This window comes from Leptosomus discolor, chromosome Z (assembly GCF_034619465.1).
Source record: "Leptosomus discolor isolate bLepDis1 chromosome Z, bLepDis1.hap2, whole genome shotgun sequence".
Lineage (NCBI taxonomy): Eukaryota > Metazoa > Chordata > Aves > Leptosomiformes > Leptosomidae > Leptosomus > Leptosomus discolor.
This window is the reverse complement of record NC_141419.1, coordinates 61,948,018-61,969,165: the sequence shown is the minus strand read 5'-3', so window position 1 is coordinate 61,969,165 and position 21,148 is coordinate 61,948,018. Positions and strand designations below refer to the sequence as shown.

Here is a 21,148-nt window from a genome sequence, read left to right as displayed (position 1 = left end):
ACACGAGCCAGCAATGTGCCCATGCAGCAAAGATGGCAAATGGTATCCTAGGCTGCACGAGGCAAAGCTTTGCCAACAAGTCAAAGAAGGTGATCCTTGTCCTCTCCTCAGCACTGGTGAGGCTGCATCTGGAGTAGAGTGGCCAGTTCGGGGCTCCTCAGTACAAGAGAGATAGGGAGGTACTGGGAGAGTCCAGTGGTGGGCCACAAAGATGTTGAAAGGACTGGGCCATCTCCTCTGTGAGGAAAGGCTGAGAGAGCTGGGGCAGTTCAGCCTGGAGAACAGAAGGCTCAGGGAGGACCTCATTAATGTATATAAATACCTGAAGGAATGGTGCAACTAGGATGGAGCCAGACTTATCAGCAGTGCTCAGTGACAGGACCAGAGGCAATAGGTGCAGACTGAAACACGGGGGGTTCCTCCTGAACATCAGGAAACAATTTTTCACTGTGAAGGTGACTGAGCACTAGCATAGGTTGCCCAGAGAAACCGTGGAATCTCCTTGGAGATCTTCAGGAGACATCTGAACATAGTCCTGGTCTACTGGCTCTTGGTCACCCTGCTTAAGCAGGGAGGTTGGACCAGGTGACCTCCAAAGATCCCTTCCAACCTCAGCCATGCTGTGATTCTGTGATCAAAAACTTAACCCGCAACAGAAAGCTGCATTGAGAAAGTACTGTAGCTTTTTCCATCCTATCACTTTCATTTCCAACTTTCTTGAGATGCAGAAAGATGAAAGCAGATCAAAAATATTAAACTAGGTGTAGTCACAGGGTAGCAGTACCATGACCTTGACAAACAGAATTACTGTTCTTTTGTTAAGGATTGTACCAACTTCTTATCAAAACCTGAATGGAGGATCAGATTTCAGAACTATGAGTAAAAGCCTAAGGATACCTTTAGAATAAGCAAGTTGATGAAAAATATATTTGAAGGAATATTACTATACAAACAAAATATTTCTAAGCTTTTTGATAACTGTTAACATCATTAATTATTTTGGTTACTGAAGCACTTCTGAATAGCTTCCGTGCCAAGAATATGTAGCCTTTCCAGTGACAATTACTCTGCATTTCTACTATTCCCAGTTCGATACCTTGTCAAAACTCAAAATATGTCAGCAATAACAAGGATTAGAGGTAAATTTTTGCACACTATTTCTCTGCTTTGTTTAAGCTTGACTAAAATTTGAACTAGATTAAGTTCCTTCTCAATTATTTGGGAGGTACACTGAGTTATTTGTTTCTTCCCATTTATGTTTTAATGACAGGATGTCAGAGAAAAAGCTACAACAGTACACAATAAATGGAATAAGTTAGCTTGAAAAGCCTCATGCCATCACAATTAATCCTCTCTGCTGTTTCGGTTCTCTTCATCCCACATTGCAGCAAGCACTAAGACAGTTCACAGCTTCATTCCACACAAATGCAATTCTTCAAGCTTGCTTGCTAAAATTTGAAAGCAACTTTTATTCTTCCAGTTCTCAAGAAAAAGTGTTCAGTACAACACCATGGTCACCTGTTACTCATAAAGAACATAAAAATGTGTTTTATTTCGATTTTCCCTGAAGACAAGAATGGCAAAGGGAGTCCTTACCTCGTAACGCCCACCATTCTGCCTGGCATCATTCTCACTAGATTGTCCTTGACAGCAAAGAATGCCGCGTGAGGTCCCCCGTAGCAGAGTGGCACACCAAACCTCTGGGAGTTACCCAAGACAATATCTACCCCAAACTCTCCAGGCGGCTTCAGAATACAGAGAGCCAGAAGATCAGTAGCACAGCAGGCGAGAGTCTGAGAACAGAAGCGCACAGAGCAGTCAGCCTCTTTCCTGAAGGAATGGTGTTTCCATCAGAGCTAAGTTTGAACATGATACAGCTTCAAACAGTTCCGTATAACTTGCACAGAGCAGAGGTGCAATGATTGTAATGGTTATTAATTGCATGGAGCTAAAGTGCAATACTTTAAACAGTATCTTCTGTCACACCTCGTTTCTGTGACTTGCTGTTTGATGCATCAGATTTAAATCTGTGCGACAAATAAAACTTAATTTACCCCATTCTGATGAGCTCTTTCAACAAGATCAGAGAAGTCTTCCACCTTCCCTTCAGTGTCCGGATACTGAAATAATACTCCACTGACATCCTTCCCACTGAAATCCATCTCATGGGGTAATTTGAGCTCAGTAATAACACCCGTATAACTGGAAAACAAGAATATGCAGAAGACAACATATTCAAACCACTTCCTGCCTTGGCATGCTACTTAGTATGATGTTTTCATGGGCTTATGTATGACTTTTTTCTTTAACATATAGAGAGTTGAACCTGCTTTGCAGCGCTAAACACTGAGAAAGTTTCAAATCATGGTATATAGTACTGAAGAATAATTGCATTCGATATCATCATCAGAAATAAGGAGCAAAGCAGAGCAGAGGATGCATAAGCTACTTGATACCAACATTTTGCTGCTTTAGCAAGATTAACTTTGAGAACCAAGTCACATTTTTAGAAGACAGTTATTTTAAACTGTAAATTTAAAACAGATTTAGCATTCATTAAAAGAGAGGTTTTGCTACCTACGGTAACTCATTTCCTAGTTACAAAAAAATGACTAGACTGAATTCAGCAACAAATGTACACATTCGTGCAAACAACTTAAGGGGAAAATGAAACATTTTCTTTTTATCAGATGTTTTGTGTCTTTTTAACATCTTTACCATTTTTGTAAACATCTTAATTACTTTGCAGTTATATTTGAATAGAAAAGTAGAAGCAATGCCAAATGTTAAAGATTTCTGCTTCTATTTTGCAAAGAAAGCATAATCCTATATTCAAAAAATGTTAGCTGTATCGTGAAGTGGCACAGATGAAAAATGATTCAATCTAAGTGAAAACATATGATGGAAGATGGAAAAAACCCATTACTTTGCTCTAGTTTGGACCACTGCTATAGTTTGAGGGTGGCACCGGGCATCTACATAGAACTTCCTTCTTTTGTTGTGCCTGTTAAAAACAAAAGGAAAAAAAGAAGGGTTATGTATGAAGAATATATTGTTTTCCATGGAAATAAAATTAATTGTTTTTCTAAATGTGAGTTTTCCTAAGTTAAAAGGCAGTTGTAAATTTTAGTTATCATAATCACAATAGGTGTAAGACTGAATGAAGGTTCTGGTCCATTTAAAATAAGCAAGTTCATTTCAGACACTCAAATGAGATTCATACGTGACAAAAATTAAAACAGACAGTGAAACAGAAAAAGGAGCCAACTTAAGAAGCTGCAGGAACGCCTCCACACACACGTACTCTTTTAAAGGAATACAACTGTGGTCTTTGATACAGATGTCAATGTTGCCCTGGATAACCAAACATGGTAGTAAAATAGAGACTGAGACAATTGCGTAGTTTTCTCTGGTAAACACGATTTTATGTCAGATTGTTCCTTTGAACAACTGAATAGTTACAACACGGTTTCTGCTGTGTAATCTCCTTCCTGATATACAGTCCTACAGTGACCTTCAATCATCTCTCAGACTTCACTTGATTTGCAGATGCCTTTCAAATGCCCCTACAATACAGATCCCTGAAAGTAAATTTGAATATACCAGTAACAGTTTCACTTTTAGCAACTTAGGACTGACATAATTCACCTGTTTTTAAAGCTCCTTCTAACCACTAGTGGAAAAAAACAATTCACATTTCAGTGTTCATGGAAACAAGACATTCAAGCTACAGACTGTTAGGTTATATGACAAAAGCTGCTTTGCACCCCCTCAGAGAGGCAATGGCAGGTGGGGGAGCCCAAATAACATCCTGTCCCTGCTGCTCCCAGGGCCATCACAGGAGATACCAGCCCATCAGAGACCCATCTCCACAGGCACAGAGGAGCACAGAGGCCCCAAGCCAGGTGGCAACCCAGATTAATTAATTAACCCAAACAGACACACTGACTGAGCCTCCCCCGGGGGGAGACATGGAATGCAGAGGAAGAGTATTTTTGAGATTGAAAGGACTTGTTATGAGATGCTTAAGGGAAAAGGGGTACAGCTAAGCGAGTCTGGGACAAACAAGTGTAAGAAAATAGAGGGGTAAGGGGGTAAACGGGGCCAGCCATATGTAAATAGTTGCTGGTTGATGCACTTGCACCCAACTAGTGCAGTGTGTCCTCTCTTCTTGTTAAACTCATTTCTGATTCTTTTCATGGGTGAGGGGACACCACGTTCTGGGAGGTGGGGTGGGGGTATATGGCTGTCTGGGTGCCAGCAACTGGAGTCAGACCACAGAGGATCCACATGTGCATGGTGCAGCAATTGGAGTGACCGGAGTGAGTGTGCTTCAGTGCCAGCAACTGGAGCAGTGCCTCAGCCATAGGGGCCCCTGTGTCTGTGGTGGTAGCAGCTGGAGCAGGTGTGTGTCTGGGTGCCAGCAGCTGGGCTGGTACCACAAGCAGGGCAACTAGACTCCCTCCAGTAGGTCCATGTCTCTGTTGTACTAGGGAGCCCAGAATTGGACACAGTACTCCAGGTGTGGCATCACCAGGGTCAAGGAGAGGGCAACGATCACCTGCACTGACCTGTTGGCAACATTCCTCCTAATGCAGCCCAGAATACCGTTCGCTTGCTCTGCCACCAGAGAACATTGCTGGCTCTTGTTCAAATAGACCCTCAAAGGCTTTTTCTGCAAAGCTGCTTTCCAGCCTGCCAGCCCCCATGTACCCCATATGCCCGGGGCTGTTCCTCACCAGGTGCAGCACTTTGCACTTCCCCTTATTGAGCTTCACGAGGTTCCTGTCAGCCCATTTCACCAGCCTGTCAAGCTCCCTCTGGATGTCAGCCCAACCCTCTGGTGTATCAGCTGCTTCTCTTAGTTTTGTGTCATCAGCAAGCTTGCTGAGGATACACTCTGCTCCATCATCCAGATCATTAACTGGACCCAGTGTTGCCCCTGGGGTATGTCATTAACAACTGGCCTTCAACCAGACTTCATGTCACTGCTCACCACCCTCTCAGTCCAACCAGTCTTCAATCCACCTCACTCTCACCTAATCCACCCCATACTTCTTCAGCTTCTCTGTAAGGATTTAAGGAAGATTGTCAAGGTAGACGATACTCACTGCTCTCCCCTCATCTACCAAGCCAGCCATTTAATTGTAGAAAGTTATCAGGTTGGTCAAGTAGGACTTCCCCTGTGTGACTCCATGCTGGTGACTCCTGACCACCTTCTGTCCTTCACATGCCTGAGAATGGTTTCCAGGACTAGCAGTTGTTCCATCATCTTTGAGGGATCGAGGTGAGGCTGACCAGCTGGTAGTTCCCTGCATCCTCATTCTTGCCCTTCCTGAAGACATGAGTGACATTTGCTTTCCTCTAGGGCTGAGGCACCTCCCCCAGTTACCATGATTGTTCAGAGATAACGAAGAGTGGCCTTGCAATGACATCAAGTGGCTCCCTCAGCACTCATGGGTGCATCACATCAGGGCCCACAGACTTGTACATGTCCGGTTTGCTTAAGTATGGTCTAACCTGACCCTCCTCCACCAAGGGTAAGTCTTCCTTGCTCTAGACTTTCCCCTGTTCTCTAGGTCCTTAGGTTTCTTAAGGCCTTAGATATCTGAGTTAAGCATTCACATCAACATTGAGAACTTCTCTAAGTGCTTAGCAACATGGGCTACAGCTGTTTAGTGATCTGCTTACAGTGAAAAGGCCACACTTGACTTCAACCCACCCACCTATTCATGCCTACGCAGGAGAGACGCCCTTCAAACTCCAAAATTCCTTCCTGCTGAGATTTAACCATAAGTTTAAACATAGTACCTGTGACATAATTGCATGGCTTCTGCAGCAGCTGTCCCCTCATCCAGCAAAGATGCATTAGCCACATCCATTCCTGTGATATCGCACACCATAGTCTGGTAGTTTAGCAGGCTCTCCAGCCTGCCCTGTGAGACCTCAGGTTGGTAAGGAGTATACTGGGTAACCCTGTAAGAAAAGAACTCTGAGTTTGGGTCTAGGAAAATAAATATGTAACAGAATTATGCCAATATGTAACTGAGCTCTGTAATAGAAAAAAAAAAATATTATGCACAATTCACTAACATGAAAGTCTGTTAGAAAACCATGATTTTTAGACGGCTGTAATTTATTGCTGTCCTCGAAGCACAAGAATATTTTCTCTTCTGATATTGACCTGGGTTTTTACAGAAGAATTCTATTTCTCCATTTTGAAAAGAGAAATTACTTTTAAAACAAAGTGTGAGTGCATCTTGGGGAAGGGAGAGGGGAAGTAGGTGCTAGGTGTGAGAGAATTGAGTCAAGTCACAATATCCAAATGAGAATGCTTAGTTCAATCACACCTAGGTATTGCCATTATCTTTCAACACTGTTTCTGATGCCCTTTATTTGCCAAGTCTTCTCCATGCTTATAAGAGGAAAGGTACTCCGCATTTCACAGGATCAAGCTCAAGAAATACGCAACTTATTGTGAAATTACAGTTTTCCTATGTGTTACTGAAGGGAAGTAAGATTGATATGAGCCCTAGCTGTTGCCATTTGGAGAACAAAACAGGAGAGGCAACATAAGCAATTCCTTAGAACAGGCAACAGTCTAAGGGAAACACTCCATTGTAACAGTCCAGAAAAACAAAGCAGAGTGGGTCCAGGGATGAGAGATCAGACTGTTCTCTCACTGCTGGAAATTTGGGTACTGGATTCCATGGTGGCTCAGGACAGACTTTATGCCAGTTTGAACTCAGAGCAGAGGCCAGAAACAAGAGATAAGCGGGAACATGCAGGGCCTCTGTTTTCTAGCAATGGAAGACAACAATAGTTTGTTTCCTGAAAGTGTTAATTTGATGATTCCCTTGAATAACCTCAATCCTACCCCACATAGTTGGGATACTACACTATACTACAAAACAGAATTAATGAAACGTTGTGATTTTGATGTTATGCTTTTGAATGGTAAAAACAGTTGAAGTAAAACCAACCAGTTTCAGAAAAGATGGAAAAAAAATCAGCCAAGAAATCCTGAATTCCAATATTACTGCAAATTACAGTGCATGAAGTTTAGCAGTTGTACAGGTAAACACATCTTTTATAACATAAAAATATTTATTTAAACACTTTTCTCTGGTGGTTTTGGTTTGGTTTGTTTTTTTTTTTTTTGGAAGGTTGTTTGTCATTGTTCTCCACTATTTCTTCAAATAAAATAGGTGGCTTTAGTCTGCACCCTGACTTCTGCCTGAGTCTATACTATAATCATCATCATAATCCATACATGCTAAGTGACTTTTTAAAGTCATTTAAAAAAGTAAAAGTAATTTCTAAAGTAAACTTTTACATAAATCAAATCTCTAAAAAGCATGCTAAGCCATCTCTCATTCAAAACCCACTCATTCAAAAACTCTACTGCTTAGGTTTGTTCAAGTGGCTGTTCTGCACATAATTCAAGTCCAGTACCAACAACATTAAAACAAAAAGGAAGAATTACCATCATGGCATGGAACACAACTACAAACTGCTCTTGTTCAGTCATACTGGAGAAAAATATGGTCTCCAGTCAGCACCTGTGCTGACCAAAAAGACTATATATTAACTGCAAGATTAACAATTATGGTTTCTTTATACTAAAGTTAGCTCTTGCTTCCACACAAAGATTCAGAAAACTCCATTATCATGCTATATTCAATGAACTAGTTCTTGACTAGTATTTGTAGGTCAGTAAGATCTAAGACTAAGCCTTTATTTCTTAATATACAGTAAGTTCTAGCAAAACAGTTCACCATGTATCTTCCTTAGTGATTTTTCTATACTTTGATTGAATCTCTGGAAAATTAATGTGTTCATAACCAACACAATACTTTTATCTTGTTATAAATTATGTTCTTGCAGTTTTAGACATCTGCAAGACTAATCTCATTCAATGGCAGAGCTAGAATTCATTTGGATTTCCAGTTACACAGACTATTCTTTTTGAGATCTGACATCTAATGAGATGAAATGACCTTAAAGTAAGTACAGACCACTAGTAGAATTTAAAACCAACATACATAAGCCACAGAAAAAAGATAATTCATACATCTGACAACACTGGAAAACTGAGACTAAAGTTCAGTCATGAATACATTAAATTTTTTAATTATCTGACTTTTATGGACTGGACATTTCTGTTAAGGCCAAAAACGAAACAAAACAGCTGTATTTAATTTAAATATGCACATATATAAATATTGCAGAGTAAAGCAAAGCTGTACAACCAGAAGCCATCCAACTGCACCCAGCTCCATCCAGCCTATAAAATTCACAAAGGCCATATTGTATATAGAGTTCCAGAGGAATCACTTGGCACTTCATGTATCTTCGAAGAGCAGTTACAAGGGTGTTCCTAAAACAGCATCTCCCCCATGGGTTTGAGAAAGCTGGATAGTCTTACAATAGGGCACAGAAACATGCCAGTTTTGACTCAAAGCATAAACACTAAATTTACTGCCAATTTGGCATGCTTTGTAGTTGCTTGTGCAGCTTTCTGTATCTGGTCTACAAGTAGAAAACAGCTGTGCAACTTTTATATCAGATTTTTTGCACAGTACGCAGTAATTTTCAGAATGCAATGCTTAAGTGCCGAGTGCTACTAGCTAATAAGCTTAATAAGCTACACCACCGATGTAAAGATTGCAGGTGTCCTCAGGTACTTTATTCTTACATATTTAATGTCTGGGGGCAACGGAATCAAGTGGTCTGTACTTTGGAGACCTCTGCATCATGCTGTGTTATATGGTATTACCGTGACTTTAAATGCCTTCTTGATTTTTGAGGCCTGATATGTATTTTTATCCATTTAAGCCCCCAAAATAAATACAACACTCTTTTGACATATATGTTAATAAGAAGCCTATATGTAAGCTGATTTCTGAAACCAATTATTCTTCACATCTTCAGTTATTCACTTATGTTCACAGCAGGGCACAGAATTAATTTGGTATGCTACTAGGGAAAGAGCTCAGCACATCAGGTGGGAAAAAAAATTCATGAACATGTTAATATGGTGTATAGCAGAATAAGGACTATACATCCATACCAGAAGACAGCTGACAGATATTCACACATTTGAGAGGTCTGTGCTGAAAGTCACATAATTGGCAGTATGCCCCAAAATAAATCCTTCTGCCTGCATTTTGGAGTTGAGGTGTTCTAAGGATAAAGTAAGTTACATATTGGCTTGCTATTTGTTTGTTTGGAAAAAAACAGGCTAATAATTTTGCTAATATCAACTATGTAGTCAATGGAAAATACTGCTAAGACTTCCACCCCATGTTAGCATGAAATTGTTGGTCACAGGAGGCTAGGAACAAGGAAATGTTAGCAGCTAGTAACCAAGACCAAAAGGAAATCAAATATCAAAAATAAAGGATACTTACCCTCTACTTTCTGTGACTAAGTTAAAAACCTCACATACAAGACTGGAATTTTAACTGTAGCATTTCAGCTCCAGAACAGAAATTTCTCTGCTTGTTCTCAAACATTCAAAGTGTTCTTTGGATAAAAAGTTATCATCTGAAAAATATCTACCCCAAGTGTTTTGGAATAGCTTCTTTCACGAATATAGAAGTAGCTAAAATGGGATTCAGACTTAAAGGACACCTATGCTTTCCTAAAGCTACCAGTACAAGAAATTCCCAAATGTTGATTCCTCAGGCACTTAGTAGTGCCTAGTTTTGGTCAGACAGTTTATCTCACAGTAATTGAGCTATTCAGATTTTATTGTGAACAGATATTATAGATCATTGTCCAAATGCTTCAAAAAGTTTTGCAACTCCAACACTGTTGAGTATTTTCTTAACAGAATCTGAGATTTGGGAAGGCTTTTGTGGCAATCCTCTAACAAAAGCAGCGTGGGTCAGTAGTCTCATTTTCAGCCAAAAATAAATTTTATTCTAAACAGTTTCCTCCTGAAATCTACCCCTTTGCTTCCTATGTCCTCCTAGGAAGTCCAAGTGTCCTAAATACTGTGAAATCCTTCGCTGTCATGTTCACAGACTTCTATGACTGATCTTTTATAAACTTACATTGTATACAAATGCAAGTCTTGCTCTAACGAATGCCAAACAACAAGAAACTACAAGTCATGTGAGAAAGGTAGGATTGATCAGAAAAAATAAGCCTGTGCTTGCAGAATTTCCCTTGGAGCTGCAATGTGAAGTGTGATAGCCCAGAAAGTGTTACACATTCAGTAGATGTAAGTAGAGGTTTGATTTCTTAAACAGCTTCCATAAAGTCTGTATAGCTGCCTTCACACACATGCGCACACACATACACCCTCTCCCCAATAGACTTTTTAGCCTTCACTTCAGCCATCTAAAAGTTTAGCTTTTAGCCACCTAGTTCGACTTTACTGGACACGGCACAAACAGATTTCTGGACAGACCCTCCCAGGTATTTCATTAACACCATATAATTTTTTAGGATTTAAAAATATGCAGTTCATTTTGGTCCACTTGCTTTTTAACTGTTCTTATTTTTGCCTCTAACAACTGATTGTTTGTTTTGTGGCACTGTACTGAAATATTTAGATTGCATACATTGCCAAAAGTGGGTGGGGATAAGGCCAAATAAAACTTTATATAGATGTACTGCACAGATTACTTGAGTCAAACAGTGCAAATTTTTTGTCAGTTCAAATCTGAGACGCAAATAGAGCAGACAAATCTAAAAATACACAGACTTTGAGGCCTACAGATACATAGACCCATTAATGGCAACCAAAAGTACAAAAAAAATAGCATCTAAATAACAGTGGCTTTTTACACTGACTAATTCGACTCTTTGTTTGGATGGTTTGGGTTTTACATATATATACACATAACCTTTAAATGCTGCTTTTATTAAAATAAAAATGTAATAAAGATGACAGTTACGATTTTAACACATCACAGAAAAAAAAGGATGTTACTGACTAGAAATAAGGGAACTTCTAAACCAAATGAGACAATGCAGGGTATCGGTGGCATTCACTGTATTGGAAAGGGAGACTCCATTTGAAAACTCTGGTTCTTGTTTTGCATCATTTCTGAGTTACAGTTATTTAGGGAAATGTCAAGGCTAAATGAGATATATAAACAAGCCTTAGTGCTTTTGTCAGGAAAAGTCCACCAAGAGACAAAACCCCATTATTATTTAGATTAATGCTGTTCATAAGATATAAATCAACGCATTAAAATATTTTCCTTTTCTACATTTAAGTAGAAAAAAAAACCCAACATACCAGTAACATTCAAATTCAAGTCTGTCAGACAGGCCATTCTTTTGCTTGCCCAGAAACCTGAAATGTCAGCTGGTGATGAGAACAACCGTATTCTCAGCCTCTTTATAAATGAATTATCAAGTATTGCTGTTACCTATTTTCAGGCACCAGTTAATTATTTGTTCAGACAAGAACATACTTTATAGATATACATTCAAACTCTTGAATGTCTCTGGTTTCAAAAAAAAAAAAAAAAAAATCAAGAAGGAAATACCAAGAGAAAAGCCTATAAAATTTTCAAGGCTTCTTACTTCCTCATAAGAAAACCATAAGCAGAGTATTGCATAGTATTTACCTACCTCCACCCAATATTGCATAGACCGGTGGAGGAGGAAGTTGGTGTAAATTTAGGCAGAAGTTAGGGAATAATTACTTTATTTTAGGAGTTAAGTCTGTATACTTCCTTAAAGCAAAAAAATATTCTTGGTTTAGTTCATAATAAATAGGAGCTGTGAATAAAAGTCACAAAAATCAATGAAACATTTTACAGAAAAGCACCTTCTAAAGCCAAAAGTATGCTTTTTCCTTTCTAGCTTCAGCACAAACAACACAGTTCCTACACAGTAGGATACATATCAGTATCAAAAATATGAAAGCCTTAGTCAAAAAAACAGGTTTGGGCTGTATTTGAATATGCTTATTTTGTAAGACAAACTTCAAATGTATATTTATACATACGCATTTAAAGAGAAAACGTGATACGTTACCATCCTGCATTCTCCAACAAATTCCGTGCAATGGGCTGAGGCACTGAGCAGTTATAATAACCCATGCCTATATACGACCTCCATATCTTGTTCTTGCTTGCAATATTGTATAGAGTTTCAAGGATTTCATTTTCACCTAATTGAAAAGAAATTATGTCAGAAAACTAGAGTTACATGTAATTCTAACAGTTTTTAACTGAAATGCCATGTACCACTGTGTAAAAAACCACGCGACTTTGGTGATGCAAGTATAAACAGTAGCAGAATAAAGTGCAAAGCAAGAACAGTAAAGATAACAAGCTGGTAAAATATTTTGGGAAAGTTTAAATTCTATCAAAATTCTGGAAAATGCAACAACTGAATTTGGGTTTCAACCACTGTGGAAACAATAGTGTGAGAAACAGCTGTAGGCAAGCGCTTATGGAGCCCTTTTTTGTGCTAACGCAATGTACATTCATGCATTAAAATATATCTCATAAGGCACCTTTCATTAGCTAAACTTTGCAGAATCAGCACAGGATGAAGCCATAGTCATCCATGGGTATGAGTTTCTAACAAAGCCATATTTGCACAAACTGGTCTCATGCCAAGGAACCAGGAGTAATTTCTTAGAATTAAAGAACTTTGTTTTCTCACATTTTCCCTAAATAGCTGATACAATGGAACAGTTCTTTTTATTCAATCTTAGTATGCTTCACCAGTTTATTAAAAAAAAAAAACCCGTAATTGTGAATACAGCATTTCTAGCTTAAGAAATTCCATTTAAGATTAACTTTTAAAAGACTGCCAATCTAGTTTGGAGAGATTTCAACAGAATGCTTTTGAAGTGTTCAGACAGAAAGCATTTGCACTCCCTCCCCCAACTATAGTTTAGTGTTTGGTCTTGCTTCTACGCACTTCTCAGTGTCCTAAAGGCTGTGAAAAAAACCCACATTGGGTCAGCCTGCTCCTTGTAGTCAATGAATACTACTACCCAACATCTGCCAAACGGAAAGATTTACAAAATATTTTAGTGCCTGAGGATGCAGAAAGATAGTCAGTAGGCTGTCTAAGATTACACAGAGAGATAGGCCTACCCAACCTAACAGACCTCGGTGGAACTGGACACCAACCCTCCTCGGTAAGGGGAGCAGATCTTTTTTTCTTTTTCCTCCCTACGTGACCTTGGAAACTGCTGTACTGGAGCAGTTGCACCATGTTCTGTTCATTCTGCACTGCAACTTGAAAAGCAGACTTTGGAATATAGGCTACAAATCACCAAAGCAGAACAGCTTGGCCCCCAAATGTCGCCAAACCTATTTTCTCTCCATAACTTATCCCAGCAAGAGAGAGCAAGTCAACGCATGTAATTGCTCTGGAGTCTGGTGGCAAATAATTCTCCAGGTTTTGAATTAATTACTTCTGCAGCCATAAACAAGGATACTATAACTTTAGCTCTAATTTCAAAACTAATCTCTCCTCTTCCTTTTACTCAAAGTGCTACCATTGCATTCCTTGTATAAAGTTTAATTTAAAAAAAAAAAAAAGACTGGTTTTCAATTAATTTCTTCCAAAGTCACATTATACCTTCCACAAAGTTATTTTTTTACTGATCCTTCAGTTCTCACTTCAAAGTTCATTTCTTCTCTGCCTTTTACTCAGTATTACTATTAGATCTAATGTACAAAGATTAATTTCTTGTTTTGAGTGAACTGCAATTGTTTCTGGAGACTCAAGAGTCATGTGTTTATTACACTTGAACTCAGCAATGTCCAGGGCAAAGTTCCTAAAGCCCAGTGAGCAGCTCTACTCCCCAACACTCTTCCCACACAGCTTATCCCAGACAGATGCACTTGTTTATTTGAAGTGAAAGTTTTAACACTGTAGAGACCTTCCTCTACCACTTGCGAAACAAAAGTTTGCTGAAAGACAGTTTGGGTGCAATTTGAGAGGGAGGTTTGTATTCTTGCAGAATTCAAACATCAATGAGTTTTTGAAAACAGGAATGAATTTGCTTGTTTAACTCCAAATACAATTGAAGGCAGAAGCTGGCTATCGTCTAACTTGCTCACTAGCCCAATGTCACACACACAAAATGCATTAAGAGTGCAATTTCTGCAGTAACCACATACCACAAATACCGTACTATGTGCAAGATAGCATTTCCTTTGTTTGCCCAACTGGATGTTTCTTCTAGTAATTTCTCAGCAAATATAGCTAACAATTACCACATGAAGACACTGAACTTGTGCTAGAGCTCTGAAATAAACTAATTTCCAAGCTGATTCAAGGCACAAAGCAAAAAGCCTATGGAGACTGTAAGCAGCTTAGGTAGCAATTAAGCTTAAGCATAAAACCACATCCCACCTAGAAGAGCTGCACTGACAGATCACAACACTGAATATATTTTCAGTTATCACATTTTTTATGAGTTACCTGTGGAGAGAGTTACACTACTAGTTTTAATCATGTTGGTGAAATGCTGGAGGGCACACTCCCTCCACTCCTGCTTCACCTCAATTACCCTGCTCCTTTGGTTACTATGAAGGCAGCAGTACAGCTCAAATACACATCTCCCACATTTGGCATGCCTCTTTGAAGAGACCTGGGATGCACACTTCTTCCCCTATGCCTTACACTGCCTTGAAGTAGCTCATCACAGCATGCCTTTAGGAAGACAGCCCATAAGGAACTGCACTCCTGGGTAACGGAAGTCAATAGCCCCCAGTTTGTCCGTACAGCCTGCCTTACCTGAGACCAAATATAAGTCTGTGTAGGTTTATGCTGGTTTAATTTTCACTAATTCAGTGTTTGCTTTACACTGATATGGTTCTGAATTTAAGCAAAACTGACATAGACAAGGGTGAGGGAAATCTCTACATACATTTGGGTCCAAAGACTAGAAAGCAAGGGAAGAAAACGATTCTTAACAGCATCCCCAGGACCGACAGGAGCGGATGGAGGAGACACAGCCAGGCTCTTCACAGGGTGTGTGGTGGGAGTGCAAAAGGCAGCAGCACAAGCTGAAACACAAGAGGCTCAGGCTGGAGATAAGGACAAGCCTTTTCCCCATGGGGACAACCCAGCGGTGCGGCTGGGTCTCCAGCCTGGAGGGTTTCATGTTCTAACTGGGTGAAGCCTGCTGCAGCCCCGTCTGAGCCTGCTCTGGGAAGGAGATGTCCCCACATCCCCATCAGCCTGAACAGGGTCCTGTGTCTCTTGTCAGTAGTTGTATTTCCCATTCCATCAAACCTAGCTTTTAACAGTGTATTCCCATAATATTATTTGTGAAAGGGGTCTAACACCTTATTGGTTGCTCTATAAATAACTAACACTAGTATAAAGGCAGAAGACTACTAACCACAACAGTTATTTTAACTATACTTAAAAAAACTCATTTTCAAATTCAAAGTGAAAGTTTTAAGTTTCAAATTTGGTCAAGAGTGTCACCAAACCCAGAAAATTACACAGACCTTCTGCTGTATAAAGTATACACCTTGGAGCAGATGTAGTGGAAACTGTGTATTCTTGTAAATATTTATTTATTTAAAGCTAAAATATATGCAAACTAGGATTTCAGCAAATTTCAGTATATGTGGTTGAAAAAACACTTTGCAAGACGTTGTGTTGCATTACTGATGTATTTTTTATATTCTCCCCAGCAATGGGTGAAATAAAGAAGCAACATTCAAAATGGGGAAATAAAACAGAATTAAAAAAATTGACTCCAATTAAGAAATAGTTGAAAACTGGCTATCACACTCAGGTGTTTGTTTCCAGTTTTCTAAGACAACACGGTTAGAATGCCTTTATCTTGAATTCATTTTATTGGATGTATGCTATAAATTCTTTAAGAACCTTGTTCAGCAAAAAATAAAACTGCCAGCTAAGTCACTGCAGTTGATCTTTATTCCCCTCATCAACTCATTAGACAATATGATCAAAGACAGTATCCAGAACAAAGTTCACTGATCTTGCAGTACTGCTATGTTAGCACTGTGGGGAGGCTTCCAGTAGTAGTTCTGCAAGAACACTTCATGACTGCTACACTCACAGGTAGAAAAGGCAAAATACATCACAAAAATAGTAAGAGGGAGTGAATTACCAGCTTATAAAATGACAATACTGTTATTTCTGATAGTGTTTTTGTGGTTACCAGAGTAGATTTGTCTTGAGCTTGTGCGATAGCTTCAAAATAATACGGATTTCTTCACCACTTCTGGCAACAATGGATGTCAATTAACCCTGCTATAGGTGTCCAAAGTATACAGAGTGGACTCCAGCAGCATGTAATCTAAAATGACTGAATCAACTTTAAAAATCTGACTGACAGTAGGAGCTGATTATAAACTTACCCTGAATTAATTTTTAAGTGGCATTTTAAACACAAAATTGTAGTTAAAAGTAGATTTAACTGCATGAAGAGCAGTTAAATTTGAAAATACAATAGTCTCTTACAATACGACTGCTTCTGAGCAGTATCAGTTGTAAAAAAAAATCTTTAGACTGGAGACCAAATTAATTTCTTACTCAGATTTTATAAGTTAATGGTTATAAATTCTAAAATTCAAGAATGTAACAGAGAATAGTTTGGAAAAAAAAAATCATGGCAGAGTTTGTAGACTCATTTTTTTAATTCAAATCCTGAACAAAAAAGCAGAAATACAGTATGTACAAAGCCTACCCATTCAATAAAGATGGATATACAATATCAGCATTGCAGGGATAACTACGACTGATACAGACAGAAGGTTTGCAGGGATAAAAGAAAGAGGATTACTCTTATATAAGATGATCTGTTCTTTTGCTTCAAATGGGTCAATCACTACGTATGTGCTAAAGCACCTTCAGTACCTAAAGAAAAGCTGATTGTTAAAGTTTACTTACTGTGATAGTGGGAAAAAAAGCTCTCCAACACCAGCTGATCGCAATTAAGTATCAAACAGAGGTCTAGCCTTGTTGCAAGTATTGACTGAACGGAAGTTACACACCACCAAAATAACAATTTCCCTTGACTTTATCTGCAGAAAAAGCTGACTGTAAAAAAAGTCCCCCTTCCAGAATCGGTTCATGTACAGGACTGCAACTTACTGTTACAGGAAATCAGACATTTTGCTGTTTCACCCCTGCTGGCTTTCAGTGGCATACTCACATGTTTCTCCAATACTGTCAGTGAGCTTAGGGCAGCAGGCACTTTTAAAATGGCTTTCTTCTGGTCAGAAAAGGGACACAGATACTTCTAACACATTACGTAGCAAGGGAAGCAACCCATTTCAGAAACCTCTTAGCACAAGCTACACTCCTCCTCTCCTCCATCACTGACCATCTGTACAAGAGGAGATCTACCAATACAGGAACACTAATAAATATTGAAAAAGCATTTCTAGCGTAATTGCACTTGTACCAGCAAAGTGTGGCATTCAGCAGAATGGCTTTTTCACTCATACATAAACAAAACAAATGTCCAGCTAAGCCTAGAGGCTTTCTCTCTCAATATATTATGTCCTTCAGGGAAGTAATGAAGTTTGATTCTTCCACGGAAGAGTAGGGCTGTGCTAAAATGTCTAGGAAAGACAACACAAACAACACTGTGCTTCTACTGTAACCAGAGGTTTTATTTATGAGCAGCGGAATATGGGGTACTATTTAAACAAGCTCTTTAATATAAGCTGCAGCCACAGGAGCACTTTTTTTTAAACTGGTATTGCATATACACAGCTGATTGATTTTCTGTCTTTTAGACAACTTGTTACATTATCACGGGAAGGATCTGTAATGCAAAGCAATATTTCCTACTGTCACACTTAGTCAGAGTTGCAGATATGCATATACACCAAAAATACACACCTGAGACAAGGCCTAAAGCTCTAAAAGTTAAAAAAATCCCACAAATATAATTGCAGAGACTTATGATACCCACACAGATGTACTATTTATGGTGAGTGCATGGTGTTCTTTGACTGCATATCTAATTCGAGCTGCAAGCATTGATTTCAATGAGACTTCAATGCAAGCTCAGTTGTGCTTCCCTAATACAAAGGAGCAGCCGGAGCATGGCTGATTTGTTCAGCTGCACTCTAACCTATGGAGTCACCACAGTTATGTTTTTTAATTGCAATTATACAGAAAAGTAGAAGTGTGTATTTAAACCACTAGGAACCGCTGTATTAGAAATTTTATAAATGCTGAAGTTGAATCGCCTTGCCCTGTTCTCTCATTGCATATATGAGTTTGGGGGCTGGTGGGAGCAAAATTGTGTTCCTACAAATTAAATGAACATGTTTAAAATAGAACACATTTCTCATGACACTTTCCCAGTTTTGCTATTTCCCTTTAATACAAGGGATATGATAGAGAAATAATATACCATACTCGCGTAAGAGATTCCACACCGGTGTTTGGAAAGACAGTGTTCTCTCTAACGGTACACCAACGAGGAAGCATTTTTTCCTCAGATTACAGTGTCTAGGCAAAGATGTTTATTGTGAATTGCACAAGCTGAGGCTTTTAACTTTTCTTTACAAGCTGTGGCATTTTCTGCTACCAATACAGTGACAAAAATCTACACATTAAATCACAAAAGACAGTTAGTTCATCACACTGGCTGCAGAAGAAAAAGCAGCAGTGTGGAGAAAAGTTTTCTGTACCTCATGCAAGCATCTTTTTTGAGAACTCATTGTTGCATATGGTGCAATGTGAGACTCTGCATCACAGTCACATTCTTTCAAAGTTTACTCTAAGGGAACATGAACAGCATAGCAAGTGGAGCAAAATGCCAGTGAACTAAATACACTGTTCGCTAATGAGGCCCTGTTGCACAGAGAGAACTCGCATACCACAGAACATCAACTAATGCGCAGCAACGTAGAAGACATCCATTTCAAAATTGCTATGCAAATCAGCATGAGAACACATGAAACTGCATAAATATTTTGGCTTTGACATCATCGGTTTAGTTTTCAATAATGTACAACTATTTTAATGCCTAACTGCACTGTATCACTTTTAGGTGCGTTTTAGCACTGTAAAACTTCCAAAGAGTATCACATACTAAATTTAAAAAAAAAAAAAAAAAAAAAAAAGGAAAAAAAATCAGAAGGTTTTTAAGAAGTAGTTGTTAGTGACAATCTACATTTAACTCCTCTTACAGACCTAAAAATATAATAATCTAGACAGTTCTTGTCTCTGAGGATAAGTGAAAATCAATCATCAGTCAGGGAGTACCTTCATTAAAATACATTAATCATAGGAAAATATCACAAGCAATACTTCCAGCAGTTATACAGAAAGAAGCAGCTGATTAAATTCTACTTCTCCAACCCCACCTCCCCATTCTAATAGGACGGGAAGTTATGAAAAAAATAAAATACCACTGTACTAATAAAACATTTTAGAAGTAGAAACTTTCAGTCAATAGTGTATCCCTCCTGGCTAGAATGTGTCTTTTCAGGCTCTAGTTTTCCTGGCTGTTCATTGTGGTGCTGCCTCTCATGCGTGATGTCATCTCGGAGTAACCAGATTGAACTGGCCAGGAACCTCACCAGAGCTGCAGGCCTGAAGTTTGCACTCAAATTACAGCACACGGATGGGCAATGAAAAAAAAAAGCCAGTGAGAGCAATCACATTTTCTACAAATCAGGCAAAGGATCTTGACACAAATATAGAGTTAATACTGATGTAATTGACTCCACCGTCTGAATGGCCACTGAGCTTTTTTACGTGGAATCATTTTGCTAGGTGCATTTGTGTTTCTTTCACTCATGGGATTTCCAGCATGATGTTCACGGATACCTGCCTAGATCGCCGTTATGCAGATAGAAATTTTGTGCTGAGATTGCTAACTTTTAAAAACGTTAACATGAAGTTTTGTAGAGTGATTTGATGAATTATTGTAGTGCCACAATTGCTGGCTCAGATGTTCTGTATTCCTGCAGTTTACCCATCTCCCTCAATCCGACAGATTCAAAATGCTAGCCATTAGTCTACTGTGCATCCATTATACAGAGACCGGGGTTTGCATGTTATTAGAATATGTAGGTTATGCGGGGGGGGGGGGGGGGGGGGGCAAGGCAGGGGGAACAACAAAGAAATCCTGCCGGAACGTAAGAGCCAACAAAGCACAGCGGCCCACTTGAAGCTACAGTCCGCACGATTTTTAGCCTCGCTCTTCCCTCCGTATCACCACTCTACCGAGTCAGTCTGTGAGGACTGAGGTGTCGGTGACGGTACCGCTACGCTTATTTTAGCCTTATCTTGCACTTCAGTGGGGAGGTCCGGTAGCTACGCGGTTCAGCAGGGATACCCCGCGGGGGAGGACGGGGACCAGCGCCCTAAGTCCTTCCCCACGGGCGCAGTAAGGGCAGGTAGGGCTGCGCCGGGGAGGGCTGCGGGGTGTGGGGGGGGAGCCGGCAGCACCCCGGGCCATGCGGTCACTTACAGACGTGGTCATCCATCCTCAGCGGCCTCCGGAGGCGGATGCTAGCCGGGATGGTTTTATCCATCAGCTCCTCGACGCTCTGCAAAGCGACCGCACGCCGTGGTTAGCCCCCGCCGTGGTCAGCCGGCACAGCCCGCACCGGGACGGGGCCAGCCGCGCCGCCCCCTCCGCCCCGCACGGCACGGCGGGACACCTACCTGCACCCCGACGGCTCGCAGCATCTCCCGCTTCTCCCGCTCCCGCGGCCCGATGTGCCGCCGGGAGAAGTCATCGTGCCGCGGCAGGAGCTGCTCGATGCACCGCGCCGCCTCCCTGCCGCTGCCGCTGCCGCCCCAGCGCCGCTGACCGCCCCTCGCCGCCGGCCGCAGGTGCCCCGGCGCCCCGCGGGCCGCCAGACGGCCCCACCAGCGCCCGCAGCTCTGCATGGCCTCTCCACTCCCGCCGCCACCGCCGGGCAGCCACACTTTGTGTGCGTGGGGCGGCGCGGCGCTGCCCCCCACCGCCGGCGCCAATGGGGCCCGGGGGCGGCGCCGCGCTCGCCCCGCCTCGCCGCCACCTGCCCGCCCGCCCCCCCGGGCCGCCCCGCTCGGCCCTGACCCCTCTCTGCCGGGCCTGGCCGCCGAGCATCCCTGCGTCGGGGCGCCCCGGGCGGGCGGGGCCGCGACGGGGGCCCCGGCTCGTCTGGGGAGACCCCGGTGGTGATTTTTCTGGGAAATGGGGGATTTTCCT

At 40.7% G+C, this 21,148-nt stretch overlaps 1 protein-coding gene across 1 annotated transcript in view; it reads right to left on the bottom strand.

Annotated features, from left to right (window-relative positions):
• The window catches only part of GLDC (glycine decarboxylase), a 53,048-nt gene extending 32,204 nt beyond the window's left edge, over positions 1–20,844 (bottom strand). The window contains exons 1-7 of the mRNA XM_086479705.1: positions 20,617–20,844; positions 20,420–20,498; positions 12,004–12,139; positions 5,812–5,976; positions 2,927–3,004; positions 2,055–2,202; positions 1,597–1,793 (exon numbers count right to left, since the gene is read on the bottom strand). Of these exons, the coding sequence (XP_086335831.1) occupies positions 1,597–1,793; positions 2,055–2,202; positions 2,927–3,004; positions 5,812–5,976; positions 12,004–12,139; positions 20,420–20,498; positions 20,617–20,844 (1,031 nt within the window). The remainder of the gene's footprint in view (positions 1–1,596; positions 1,794–2,054; positions 2,203–2,926; positions 3,005–5,811; positions 5,977–12,003; positions 12,140–20,419; positions 20,499–20,616) is intronic.
• Positions 20,845–21,148: the final 304 nt, after the last annotated feature.